The sequence below is a fragment of the Puntigrus tetrazona genome, chromosome 9 (genome assembly GCF_018831695.1).
Source record: "Puntigrus tetrazona isolate hp1 chromosome 9, ASM1883169v1, whole genome shotgun sequence".
In the NCBI taxonomy this organism is placed as follows: domain Eukaryota; kingdom Metazoa; phylum Chordata; class Actinopteri; order Cypriniformes; family Cyprinidae; genus Puntigrus; species Puntigrus tetrazona.
The window spans coordinates 14,358,330-14,373,427 of record NC_056707.1 but is presented as its reverse complement, the minus strand read 5'-3'; the positions used below and the strand labels follow the sequence as shown (position 1 = coordinate 14,373,427).

General features: G+C 37.9%; 1 protein-coding gene across 1 annotated transcript; it reads left to right on the top strand.

Moving 5' to 3' along the window:
- The first annotated feature begins 753 nt into the window (after nucleotides 1-753).
- Nucleotides 754-13,782, top strand: LOC122351495. Its single transcript, XM_043248573.1, has 7 exons — nucleotides 754-854; nucleotides 5,096-5,222; nucleotides 10,323-10,389; nucleotides 10,478-10,709; nucleotides 10,821-10,868; nucleotides 13,413-13,490; nucleotides 13,606-13,782. Exons 1-7 carry the CDS (start codon nucleotides 774-776, stop codon nucleotides 13,780-13,782), a joined length of 810 nt encoding a protein of 269 aa, XP_043104508.1. The 5' UTR covers nucleotides 754-773.
- Nucleotides 13,783-15,098: the final 1,316 nt, after the last annotated feature.

Genomic DNA, 15,098 nt, shown 5'->3' with positions numbered 1-15,098 from the left:
CCAACTGTAGTGCCATCTTACCAATAACTGAACAGCAGAAAATCTGCTTTTGTTTCCAGATGATCTATATCTTAGATGCAGCAACGGGCGAAGATTATGAGGAGAAGAACACAACATGGCACATGAAAAAAGAATTCATATGAATATTAGCATTTTTACTGCAGTTCAGGGGAAAAATGCCTTTGATTTGGTATTTTGAAGCTGGCATTACACTAATTCTGAGCATGCAAAGAGTTAAATAAACATTTATTATTTCTAAAGTTTTTTTTTATTTATTAAGCACTTTTAAAAAGTAAATAACATTATATAATCACATAATTAAAAATACATTTTATAAATATTTAAGGTGATAGTCATGTGTTTCAATAATCGTATCTAACGAATTTATTTCACCCCTTGGATGACTGTTGCTGATTTTGACATTTAAAAATCGCATTGCAGTTTAATGCATGTAAGGGACGTTATCATTTAAAATGAAACCTTATTTTAAGTCCACTTTAGTATATTTTGCTTTTCCGGTAATTATTTCTAAATCAGATCAAAGGGATCAAAGTGTCTTATATTAAATACTGAGTTTGAGCAGTTAATTTTTTATTATTATTATTATTATTAATACCCGATTTATTCCTCTCTCCTGTATCTGTTAAATTGTACCCCATCATTTATGTGAAATGGGCTAATGATTTAAACATCTCGGAGAAATGAAAGGTGCATCGATAGTCGCTCGCTCTCACGAGTGAGCACCTGGTAAAAGTGATCGCGCGCTCGCGGTAATGACAGGCGCGCGGATGAGCTCGCGCTTGCGGCGGGACGCCGGTGATGGAGCGGCTGCTGCTGACACTGGAAGATTAGCGGTGAGCAGCACTTTCACTACACGCCGGTAATTTGGGTAATTTTATTGCAGGGTTTGTCTATCCTGAAATTACGGCGCCAGTGTCTTTGTGTGCGCTGTAATTTCCCTGTTTCCCTCGCCGTGATTGAAGTGAAATGGAGGCTACCGGCGCCCGTGTTTTCTCTCAGAGAATAGCTGCTGCCTCTCAGTTTCCCCCTTTCCTCTTCTGCCTCTCCACCTCAATTCATTCACCTCTCATCTCTTTTCAAGTGAGAAATAGAGAGTGAGTGCAAGTGTGTTACTTCGGAGGAAACCGAGACAGAAACCGAATGCGAGAAAACCAAACGCCTCTGCGTTGCCTTTAAAATAACAGTCTATTTTTTTTTATTATTTCTGCCTATTAAACTTATAATTCATCAGCTAATTGGTTATTTCTAAAATAGTTTTAGCCATTGTAGCTAGGTTCCAGATAATTCGGTAAATCGTATTTTTGCAATTTAGTCAAATTTAGCATCAACACAATGGCAGTTTGAAGGCCGCTGGCGTTTTGCTTTATTACGTGCTTTTTGGAGATCAGATAGCAGTCTGTGAAACCAGAGACTTACTTTGCAAAGCCAATATTGAAATGCAACTATTACAAGAAAATCACTATCACTTAGCATTGCTGGATGTTTTCATAGAAGACAAACGACTTTTGCAAACAGAAGGCTTGGCTAAAATATCATGCCAAACTTTTCTTAGCCAGTTAAAATTTTTTATTTTGACTCTAGAAAATGTAGTTTGAGCATTGTCACATGTTGTAGTAGGAAAAATGTTCCAAGCTCATACAGCTGATTATAAAATAATTAATTAATCAGACAAGCAAATTATATAATTGAATTACAAAAATTTACCTTGTCTCTCTTAGCAGTGTTTTTTGTAACGTTGCCTAATGAAACATGATGCTTTTGTCTATATTGGCTTTATTATTTATATAACCTGATCGTAATGTTTATAATGTAGTGCATTAAATATTATAATCTCTTTTTGACAGTGAGATGCTGTTTGTTTTTCTTTATTTACATTTGTGCAAATTGATTTACCGTCATTGTCTAGTCTAGTTAAACATCACACGCCCGGCGGATGTATGCTGTGGATTTTGCAATGATTGTGAAGTCTGGGACCATAAATAGTGAGAGCATATGGCAGGTTTTCCTGTAACAAATAATGGTGTAGGCCTACATTTTGTCCTGATTGTGGCCAAACTGTTAAAGCCTGTTCAGGGTTTGAAAAGAGGTCTGTGACAAAATGCTCTGTTCTTTACCATGGAGACCCGGGTAGCACACTCTCCGTTTCTCTGGTAACCGAGGCCTTTCTCCGTAGCGACGGCAGTTGAGCTCCCAGGGAGAGACAAAGGAGCGACCAGCACTGGTAATTTCTTATCTGGAAAAAACCCCATTAGTGCCTGAGTTTAACTGGAGCCCACTCAAATGTAAGGAGAAATTATTGGCATGCAGCCCTGCTGATGGGTAGGCGGAGGGATGGAGGGGCTTGTTAGGCCTCTGTGTGTGTGTGTGTGTGTGTGTGTGTGTGTGTGTGTGGGTTGGGGTGGCCCCTTGTCCCCTCCTTACTTATATCAAAAACACACACACACACACGTACACATACAAGTTGCTATAACGGACATGCTTTAAGAGAGCGTGGAAATGTTTGCACTCATTTTATGCTGTATGACAAGGATACGCTATTGCCATCTGTTTAAAAACAGATAAACGGAATAATATTACTAAATAAGATTATTCTGCAACCCTTTTTAGGTGAATATACCATAAGCAAATTGCTTTGTTTCAAATGTAAGGTTTTAATATTCAAGCTGTGTTCTTAATTTTTCAAGATTCACTTGTGTGTTTTTTTTTTTTTTTAATAATTCTCTAGATTATGAAGGAATGAAGTTTAAATTATTTGTGAACAATTTTCATTAAGCTGTTAAGCTGTGATTAAGAAGAGAGAATCCTAAAAAAATGAGTCATGTGACCACGGTAAAGAGTGATATTAACTTCTCTCCATATCCCCCCAGAAATCCAGTGACCCTTCTCGTTGAAATGGCACAGCCCGCCCCTCTCTCCCGTCGCTGTGCACCAATGTGACATTTGACAGAATCGTTTGGAGAATATCTCTTTCTCATTTTGTCTGCCATTCTCTCGTCTTTTTCCTTTTCCTCTCTCTTCATCCATCTTGCAGAATACACATATTCAGAGGCACTGAGTTGTACAAACAGAGCATTTAGGATCAAGTAGCCATTAGTTGCTTTGAAAGGATAGATGGGAGGCAGGCCTGGGTGGCCAGAAAACATTTTCACTCTCTTATTGTTATTTTACTCTCAGACTTAATAGAGCTTTCTGAAGAGAGCAAAATCTTTTCTGTATGTCAAGAATGCTCACTTCCTCACTGTTTTGAAATATAACACTGTGTATAAAGCTTCCTTGGTTAAATATAGTATGTAACATAATATATATTTAGCTAAAATAGCTTGGGATGATAAACACTCCCCGAGACCGCATTAAAATGTACTGTTTTGAATTTACTGTAGGTAGCTGACATGCAGAATTGTGTCTGTAGATCTTTTTGATAGATGTAAAGATTTCAGGTTCAGTTCATATGGATGTGTAAGGGAAAGCCTCATTTTTTTCCTTTCTTTTATATATATTTTTATTTATATTTTTATTATTTGTCCTGAGCTGCTAGTTACCATTTGGGTCTTACATCATTTGTGTATCGAAATTCTGTTGATTTACATTTATTAATTTTAACATTTTGTCAGCAAAATAATACTACCTTACAGGATGACACGGACGAGTATTTATTTAAATAGAAAAATTATGTTTAGAAAGCAGTCATAATGTTTCAGTAAGGGTGTGTTTATGACAACATCAAGTTACATTATAGTTGTATTATAGCTTGTTACATATTTTCTCTTTGTGAAGAAAAAATAAAAATTGATCATTCTCTTGTGGTGGAGGCACTGGAAATGAGATGGAGTACAGCATTTGACATTGTATTAAATGCCAGTTACCCTTTTTCAGATGTGCAAGGTGATATGCACTGCAAGACATGTTTTATTTATTTTATTTACGCAGAATATGTAGCAGTTATTACTGGAGGTAATAGCTAAACGGTCCTGAAAGCATCACACTGTTACCCCCTTCTCCTCCCTCCCCATTGCCTCCACCTCCTCGCTGCCACCCCCAAATTTCCCAAAGTGTATCATTGCCCAGTCTTATCAAAGTCTCACAACCCCTCTCATTAATATGTAGTCCAGACTGCTGACTCCAATGCATCATTGTCTAGCTGTAGAAGGCGGGCTAATCACTCAGCTCCTATCAGCAGGCGGACAGAAGGCAAGCAATCATGTCTGTCAGCCAGCAGGGAATCATGGGAGATCAGGAGAGGTTAAACAAGGCTGACAGACGTGATAATGACGACTCGGTTATAAATTAAGATTTGACGATGATAAAGAGGAGAACCGGCCAGAAAAGAAAAAGAACAACCTTGCACCATCTCCAAACCCAAGAGCTCTGTTTTGCTTCGTTTGTACGAGTTTGTTGCACCATCATCATTTTCGGTGGGGTAGTGAATGAGGCCGTCCTGAATCAGGACAGACATCTGATGATATGTCCAGCAAGTTTGCGCTATCTGACAGGAGTCTCTGGTCTGACAAGAGACGGAATTGGAATTAGCGAAGAAAGGCAGAGGAGGCAGAGGGGTTAAGGAAAGAAAGGGCGCAGTAATATGCTGTAATGAGTCGGGGACCATTTTGATTGCCAGTAGTCCAGTCAAGCCGCTATCTTCCTCTTAGATATAGAGGCAGGCAGCTGCGACTTCTTCTTCCCTATGGAGGAGATGGACTCTTATCTGATGGGAAGTTTTTCCAGTATATCTGTGTAATTCCAGATAAAGCGGATACAGAACTGACATTTTCCCTCTGTAGCTTGAGAGATTAGCATTGCAGGACCTTTAGTGAAAGCTGACAGGGAATTAGGAAAAGCCGGGGAAAAGTAATCCATCCTTTATTTTCTTTTGTTGTGTGATAGTCTGTTTGATCATAGCTGTGAGTACATGTGCGCTATATGAGATGCCTCTCTGTAATTGATAAGCTTCCTGAGGTGGAGCGGATTTTGCTTCGAGGATGATTACATCACTCAAAGCGCTGTAGCTCTCTGTTCTCTCTCTCTCTCTCTTATATTTATGAAATCTCCATTGTGTTTGTGTCTCCATTTGTCTTAGCGCGTCCGTTTATTTGTGCGTGTCAGAGGTTATTCCCATTTCCTGTACTTCAAACTCTGCCTCAGTTGGGGTCAAAGGTTAAAGGAACAGCGCTGTGTTTCACGCCCCTCTCATCCTCCATTTGACAGTAAGTACTCTCAGCTCGCTCTTCCGCACCACCACACCTCTCTCTCACATACACTACAACTGACACTCGGCCACTCAAATGCACACACACAAACAAACACACATAATTTGACCTATTGAAGGGGGCCTTCTGTGGCTGAAATCAAAATAATTTGCCAGTTTTCAATCGTTCTCCACTCTGGTCGAGATCTGTTTCTCTTAAATATTTTGTTCTGTTTTTCAAATTTAGTGTTTCGTGAAGTCAATTTTTTCATCAGTAAAAGTTATCTGCTATTTGAGCAGATTAAAGAAAAGAATAATCTCTGGAATGCTTTTTTTTTTCACCAGAGAGAGAAAAGAAAAGGAATCTCGGAAAATGAAAATTGGTCAAACTCAGTGTCCCCCTTCTAGATATTGGATTAATGATTTTTTGATTCCATTATGTCAGCTATGAGTGAGAGAGAAAGAGGCATGGATGGAGAGAGAGAGAGTGCTTATGGAAGCAGAGATATGCCGCTGTTGTTCATTTCTAAATTCCTGGTTAAGGTGGCAAATGTGGTCAAGATGCTTTTTTGCTTTTTTATTGAGGGAGAAACTGCATTATGTTAAAAACATCTAGATACAGCAGATTCAGAAGGAAATTAGAAATGGAAAGAACCCAGAAGCCACCCACAACACTATCTTGCCATTCTTTAAAAGAAACGACAAGAGCGCTCAATAAATAAATCATATGTACACATTTAAATAATTTCTAGCTATTATCATTGATTTGATTTACACAGGCCGTCTCTGCATTTAATAAAAATTAAGTGTTTAATCTTGCCATTGTACATTACTATCAATCTGTTCTCCTATTTGATACTGTTCAGTGCTTTGACACAAGCTCTATATAAATAAGTGATTGATTAATTGATTAAATTCATTATGTAAGTGTAAAAATTTTACAGTGCAAAAACATAGCTTTTTCTTCTTATATGAGATGCAAGAGGCAGAATTTTCAATATAGAAGTGTGTTTGGTGATGCTTCCCATCTACTGACAATCACTAAATGTAAGGACATTATGAATTCTGTCATCTTTATCTTGAAATGTTAAAGATTTTAGGAACACTGCTTATTTACATTTATTTATTTATTTTTTATCTGGTGTGCCTGTTCATTATGGGTTTAAATAATAAGCATCAATGCAGCACCAAACCCTTTCTTTTATATTATACTTTTCAAAGCACATGAGAATGTATTAAATGGCATGGCTTCACATGTAATTAATTTGTGTGGATGCACAGTTTATGTAAAATAATATTTATCTTTATAAATGTTTTAGAAAAATTCGTCATAAAGTAAATTCATTAAAACCATATTAAGTCAATAGAGTAATAGTACTCTCACAACCTTTTTGTTCAGACAGTGAAATTAATTAGCAGTTTTAGAAACTCCAAATGTCTTTTCTGGTTCACTGAGCCGATCAGCCCAGGCCTTGCTTAATGGAAGAGTTATCTATGAACTGGAATGTCAACTAAGCATCTTTATTGCAGTAATGATTTTAGCACAAAAGAGGTTATTAATTGAATATAATTGAGTGCATAGCTAAACTATTAACTAAGAAGTGCATATTGGTATATACAGCTGCATGTTTCAGATCTTTCAACAATACGGAGTTGATTTCTCCTGCCAAGCAAATGTGCCCCTACTTTTGGGTGACGATTACTGATGCTGAGTTAGTGAATGACACTTATGCAAGTTTTGCATTAGCAGAGCCTACATCTAAAACCAATTTGGGTGAGATATAACGATGTTATGTGGCAGGTCAGGGTTCTACTGTAGATTTAGATTTAGGTAGCACTTTTTAAGTAACAGGTGACTGTTTAGTGCATCCTTTTATGTAAGATTTTCAGAATTTTAAATTTTAATAGCTCTTCTTCACCCCAGGTTGAAGACAACAAAGCCAGAGAGGGCAAATGTGTGGTTTTAATTGAGCTTCAACTCAGATCCAGTAGCCTCTGGCTAAGGTGAAGCCCACCGAGGCATATTGGAGGGTGGAATTTGAATACTAAACTAAGCACATTTTGTCATTATAAATCTCAGAGGATTCTTCAGATAATGCTTATAATTTCACAAATGTCTCAGGCAAATTCATAAACCAACATCACATCTTTGGTTTGAAAACTAAATTGTTTTGGAGACAGGCAAATGATCTCTTTGGAAAATGGAGGAGGTTTGTGTTAATTCAACAGCCTTGGCAGCAACATGCTGTTTCAGAAGGTGGAGATTGGGGAAGGGCCATCAAAAAAAGTGGGATTTTGTAATTGTAGCAATAGTTGAGAATGTCATTGGTCTGAGTATAGCATTGGCAGGTTTGCTTACTGTAAATTTACTTGATTTTGAAAGCATCTTCTACATGTCTGAGCACAATATATATGTACAGTTTGCGTTACAAAGCTTATTTCTAAACACTGACCAATTCAGCTGATACTAACCTCCCATGTGCTGCTTTTTATTATAGTTTATATCCTCTTAACCTTTTTTATTAAGCATAAATGCACTCTCAACCTGTTACCAGAATCATATTAGACACAGAAACATCTAAAAGATACTAAACTTGTTCACACCCCACAACTTCTGGATCTTGTGTCATGCAATGTTATTACCAAACACCCACTCTCAACAAATGACATTTTCCAATACTTCCCAGAGCACAGCTTCAGACAGTCAATCTGATATGTCCTTAAAGGATGAAAGCAATGAGAGTACAGATGAATCGGGTTAATTAAGTCTCATGCTATCTCTGAGCACAGTACAGTTAACCCTTGTGGCGATATTGATGAGCAAAGTCTATTATTGACTATTGACTGGATGTTATTCCAATCAAGAAGTAATTACGACCCTAAATCCTGCGTAGGGGGGAATCAATGATCTGGGTTTCAATGCATCAAACATCACTGTCTTCTCTGGTTTAAGTCTAAGTAGTAGCGGTGACAGATGTCCTATCCTCTCTATGACTCCCGTAATCAGATTGATTGTTTCAGTTACATACGGTGAAACAACAAGAGGCAAAGGTGAATGTATCCAGATCCAGTGAGCAGACAGAATAAGCTGTCAGACCTAATCCTATAAACCTGGTCTCTAGACGCAGTGTATCAGAGCCAGCACCTGGGGAATGGAGCAATAGACAACCAGTCAATAAGTACGCTTGAGGTTAATCACAATTTGGATGCATGAGAAGCTCTCAAGGAGTAAAAAGCACAGCAATAAATAAATAACATTTATATTTATTTCTTCAAATTCTGTCAATGAAACACCAGAAGAAGAACATAACACAGAAAATATATCCAGAACACTTTCCTGTGACCTTATGCACATTTTGAGTTCTAATGTGTTTTGTGCAGAAAGAGGTAGATGTCGAACAGCTGCTAGAAAATGTAAACGATGAAAAGATAAAGATAAAGGGCTGAAAATGGTGTAATGGATTGAATATGGTACATACAGTATGTTCCTTTGAGGGAGGGAGGGTGAAAGAGGGAATAAGGAGGGGTGCGAATTTGAAAGAGGTCTGACAGAGGCGCCCCATCAGCAGCCCCAGGTGTCAGTTGGTGAAAAGGCGAAGATTCAAATTAGAAAAATTAATAACAGTGTGCTAGATGGGGAAGGAAAAAAAACACATATTTTGGAATACAGCTGTGACAAGACCAGAGGAATTAGTCCAATTTAAAGTGGTAATTGCTCTGCTAATTCCTCTGCTAATTTCTTCTTCAATTTAACTAAGGATGATAGCATAAAAGCTGGAGACTCGAGTTTAACCCTTTCAGAGGACCTCTCTCTCAAATTCCTGGTTTGTGTAAATCCTTAAAATCTATTTTCTGATCCATAATCTCTTCATTATTATTCATCCTTGTCCTCCTTTTAACAGTCATTTTTCTTGTTAAATCGGAATCAAATTTAATATTAAAAAAAGCATTGTGCAATAATGTGATGACAAAACACATAACATTCAGAGAACAAACATGCAATGCAAAAACCATTTCTATATGGGGCATCAAGGGGCATCAAGCTTTTGTTGTCCTTCAACTCTCAATATTTATTTTCTGAAAATGTTTTATGAAATGAATGTTATTATAATTCAATTCCTTATAATTCATTGCTGCAACAGTATAATCTTGATTTGTGTAAAGTATGTAAAGGCATGTAGGTTTTAAATGCATTTCCCCATGACCTTTCATAGTACTGGATTTTCCGTTTTCCGTGGTAATTTGTAATTTTTAAAAAAATATATATTATTATTATAATGTGACATGTGAAATGTGACTGTTTGTTAGTATTTTTAATACATTTTCGTCTGTAGAAAAAAACTCACTTTTTTGCTTTTATTCAGAAGTCTAAACCTAGACGTAGTTTGTGGTTTGTTTGACCTTGTTGTGAAGTTTTCATCCTGTGACTGATGACTTTCTGATTGGTCTTAGAAAAATAGACTAATTGGTCTGAAAGCCTGATATATGTGTTAAGTTTGTTTCTCATCAAATTAACGCATTTACCAAGTTTGACAAGGGAAACAATGGGTAAAGACTTCTGTGCTTTCTGAGGAAAGTCTAAATTTGATTAAGGGTAAGCATCGTCAGTTTGATTTTACACATTTCATCTTCCCACTTGCTAACTACAACAAAACCATCCAAAGATTACATTTTAAAGACTATACATTTAATAGCTTAATGATAAAAGCCAGTATACCATTGTAAATGTTTTGTGTTTATATAAGTATCTAAAGGACAGAATAAAACAAATGTAACCCTTTCTTTTATATGTCAGTCCCACTGCTGTCAGAGATTTAGATAAGTGTTTGCAAGACCAGAGGAAATGACTCTTGACATGGATCTGTGTGAGTTCAGTCAGTCACTTTAATTCCCATCTGTCATGGTTAGTTTCACAGTTGTCATCTGTTTTGCTGCTGCCCGGCAGTCTCCCTGTAACCTTTAACCTGAATGCATTCTAGCTAAATCACATTAGCAACCCCCGTGTTCTTTAGCTTCCCTTTGAACCAGCTGAGTAAGACATCTGTCCTGTTGTGTTCTAGCTCGACACCCTCACTTGTTTCCTCATGCTCCCTGTCTTATCTGATTTTATGCTTATTAGGTGTCAGCACAAGGGGCCGGGAGCTAATGGCCAAAGTTCAGCTCCGTCTGAAAAAGCGGCGAGTGAAGTAAAGATTTCGCTTGGCGCATTTCAAACGAGAGCGATTTGTTCATCCCCATCAGCGTGACAACGGCCTTTCTCTTCGACTTTATCAGTTACAAATGTCAGCGAGGAAACAGCGGTCCTGATTCCTGCATGGCTAGTTGTTGGGCCTTAATTAGCCTTGCAGAACAAGGTGTGCAGCTTGCTGAAGAGCTTCCATTCAGAGAGCTTTCAGAGCCTGTGATGCAGCAAGTGCCTAACAGCAGATGCAAATCTAAAGAACATGCTATTCCTATTCAGGTGCATCTCTCAGAGGAACGAAGGGGGGTTGTGGGTAATGGGATAGTGAGGGGAGGGGAGGGATTGTGCATAAGTGTTATAATGAGAAAAAATAATAATAACGTCCTCAAACACCTCACACATTTTTGTCACATTGTGTTCGTGTCTTAAATCAAGGTCATCGAGGACCTATTCAGAGCCCTTATGCTCATAGTTCCATTAATGGTATGGTCTATTTAAAGTTTTTTTTTTTGATGTCTGTATTATTTATATAGGATCAAGTACTTACCTCATCAGAGGGGTGTTTTACAAGCACTGTCTTCAGTGCAATAGAAATAGGTCTCTCTTTAATGCAGCCACAATCAGAAATGGCCACTCTTATTCATTATTAACTCCTACTTCATATAATGCTCAAATCTCCATTTCTGTAGTACAGTACACAATTCCTGTGTGTTGCCAGAAAAAAGCCTCATTATCTTAAGCTTTCCAAAGTAATTTACAAATAAAACCTCTTTGAGACTGCATTTGATTTAAGTTTCATTTGGTTTGCATTTGTAAGTATATAGACTACAAAATGTACTTACCCTTTCATGTCGCCCCAGAGCAGTTGTCAGCCGGAAAAATAACATAGGCGATAGTCGACACACACACAATTGTGCAAAAATGCACGCTCTCTGCTCTTCTGCATAGCTGGATGGCAGCTCTATTTGGTGTGGCCTGTGGTGCATGGCAATTTTGTACTGCGTTACAGTCAATACTGATGTCTCCATCTGAAATAAACATTGTCATTATCGGTATTCACAATGGATTAAATTAACTCAAGCTTCTCTATGGCAGAGCTCAGCACAGCGTCTTATTGTGTAGGTAACAATGGCTGAGAGATGTGCGCGCCCAGCGATTATCACTCCACTGCTGACCTGTAGAATAACTCTGGGTCTCCATTCTAACGTATGGCAGAGTTCGTGCTGCTACGTGAAGTGTGTGCTTGCTGTAAGCAAGTTTGCTCCTGAGGCCTTGAGAGACAAAACAGCTGCTCATGTATTTTTGCGCCAGATCGATGTCGCGAAAGTGCAAATCATACATTGTTCTAAGCTGGAGTGATTGCTTTGTCCCTGCTTTACACGTCTATGTATTTTAGTAGATTGTGAGAAAATAATTCCTCACTTTGGACTCTGGAGGGATCTGTGGTAGCAGACTGAAGCTGTGGCATTCTCAGCCCATCCGAGACTATATTCCTGTGCACAATGGTGCAGTGGTGCATATTCCACTCAGGCAGGCACGAACTCGTGTATAGGAGTCACCTTTGTCATTATAATGGAAGTTTAGTCAAGGCCACATGACTGAGAGATTGTGTGTGGGTTGAAACCGTCAACCTGAGGACATGCACAGACACAGCCTTCCACAGCCCTTCGCTCACTCTTCATGAGGCTGAACAGGACAGATGCCATTCAAACATCGCTCTCAGAATTCACATTCAAACCGCTAGAGCTCTCAATTAGTGTTTAGCTCATGAGAGCCACCTTGAGCTAGTATGAGAGGAGAGGTGGGTTTCAATATGGCTGACATTTTAATGTGGGTGAAAGTGGGGGGTGATGGTGTTGGGCTCATGTCACGTTCTCTCCATCTTTGTCTTTTTCTTTACTTGTGTTCGTTGTTTCTTGTTTGGCTTACTCTTTTGTTCATTATGAACATCTACCAAGTCCATAGAAATCAGTCAAAACTAATTAATTTTATATACATCTTTTTTGTATTTGATTAAGTGTTGAGACATTTGCAAGATCTGTTTCCTGCAGCAAATTGTAGGAAAATATCATCATATCCAGCACACTCTTTTTGTTTTTAATATCTGGTTCATATTTGAGTGTGGAAAAAGCTTTGCAAATTATTCAGCACAAGATTGAACAGAATAATTTAATGAGAATTAATCAATCAGTTTGACCATTTAGATCAAAAGAGTGATTAATTTTTTTTATCTAGTTTTGTTCATATTCTTAAAGCTGATTGAAAACTCATGACATGAAATATTACCATTATCATAATCCTTATGTCAGTCTGCAGAAATTCTCTGTTGACACATTAAGGATTGATATAAAGGGTCTAGTGACACCCCTGGTCTATAGGGCCTTTTCATAGACAAAAAATCAGAAATGTGGTGATTTAAATATTCTGGATATCATGGAAAATTTCTATTCTATTTTCATTTCTATTAAAGTGGTAATTATTACAACTATTACAAATACAATAATTAGCTAATTATGATTAACTAAAGAGTAAAGTAATTGTGTAAGTGTGCAGAGATCCTTCATGTGGTTTCTTCTATATTTATACATGTACCGTAACTCACCAGCTCCTTACTCCCTCTCTTTTTAAACTCTAAATTAAAGGTATAGGGAAAAGCCAGGCCTTTGATCTTTCATCTTGTTTATGTGTGTACCTGTGAGCATGTTTGTGTGATTGTGTAATAGTGTGTGCGTGTATTCATTTGTGTGTGTGTGTGCATGAGTGTGTCAAGGAACCAATAAACGACAACTAATAAGCAGGCCTCTTGCTCCCTCCACCTCAAGCACCAGGACCTTAGACAGCTCTTCCCTTGCTCTCTCTCTATCGCTCTCTCACCGTCTCTCGCTCACTCACTCTCTCTAACACCTCTGGCAATATTCATGGCTACAAGGGCAGCATTTTTGAAAGGAGCAGTTCAAAGGCTTTGCCGCTGAGAGCAAAGTGAAGGTGTTTTTGAAAGACTGGAGTGCACTTTTACGTGTGCTGCAGAGCACAGAGACCATTCATAAGATGAAATGGTGGGGGAAGGTGGGAGGCGGCAGTTGCGTCTGCGCGTTCAGTGTCACAGTATGGACGGTGGCCATGTAATAATAATATGGAGCTGAGGAGACAAAAGGACATTATAATTTGTTTTCGGGAGCTTGAGCAGTTTAACTGTAACTGCATGGATAACTGTGGGCAGCCCAGCTCAGCAAGAAAAAAGAAAAAGCGTATTGTTCCATCCGGGGATTGTGACCAGGCCGGCTTGGGAGTGAAACCAATCCTGCTCAGGGTTAACGAGCCAACAGCCCGCTGCTCATCAGGCCAGCTAATGAGTTCTCTCACGCAGACCTATCACATGACCTCTAGGGTCACATGACCCATCAAGGCCTGTCTGCCTTTCCCTGAATCAACTGAATATTTCATTTAGCTGCAGATTAACACCAATCAATTAGTCATCAGAGCTCAAGCCAGAATCAGTCGCCTGGAATACCATACTCATAAAGAAGTTCAGGGGTGAAACCTGCAGTCTGGCCTACGGCGTGACTGTCACTGCCCTCTGTCAGATGTGTGGATGATGAACAGGGTAAAGGGTTTGCACCCCAGCCATCAATAAGACTGCACTACTTCATGTAACTTTTGTACTGCCCTCTTGAAAATAAAGGTTTCAAATTTGTGTTGTCACAGTGATGCCAAAAAGGTAGTTTTGCAAAGAACCCGTTTTTTTCTTAGTGTGAATAATATTAAGAACACAGAATGGTTTCTCTGGATTAAAAGTTTGAAAGACAAAACCAGAAATGAGTAGTGTCAACTGTGTCAACTATTGACAACTGTCTTCATTGATCCGTTATATAGCCATTTTATAGCGTTTGCTGTCATTTTGTCTGATACAGGTAAGAGTAATGCATCATTTAGAACTGTAAAGGGTTTACTTTTATTTGTGTGCACTGACAATATCAACAAATGTAATTTTTTTTAATATAAAAAATTTACAACTTTTACTCTGTGAAAAAATATATCTGTAGGAAGCCTTAAGGTACACTTAACAAAAAAGAATTTAAATAAAAACTCATCATTATAAGACTCTTACTTTATAATCTAATCTAAGTGGCGTCTTTTTATATAAAGGCACTTCTACTTGAGGATGGTGAGTCAGGAAATTCATCTTTAGAGCATGGACTCAAACACTTGTGCCTATGTGCTTATATTGGCTGTTTATTAGTGCATAATTAGTACATATTTTGCCTGCCATATTCTACATCACATACAATATTGGAGCCTTTACTAAGTAATTAATAAGCAGCAAATTAGTTTGTTGAGGCAAAAGTCAATTATTTGTTAATAGCAAGACTTGGACCTTAAAGTGTGACCAAGTTACCATACATTTTTACACAATGTGTATTAAGTAGTAAAGTAGATTTAAAAATAGATTTTTTTAAGAATTTGTAACTAATTTGTGGAGTGCAGATGGCCACTAAGAAGATATTTTATTATATTGCATCCTCTCTCTGTAATAGTGTACAATAGTGCCAGTAACAGTTTAGTGTAAAGTATCACACAAGGTCTAAAGTATGGCCTGAAAATGTGCTCACTGGTATAATCTGGCTATCTGTATTTATACTCCAGGTGTTACACATTTTATGAGACTTGTGTAAAGATTTTTTTTGCATTTCTTTGTATATTTTTAATTTACAT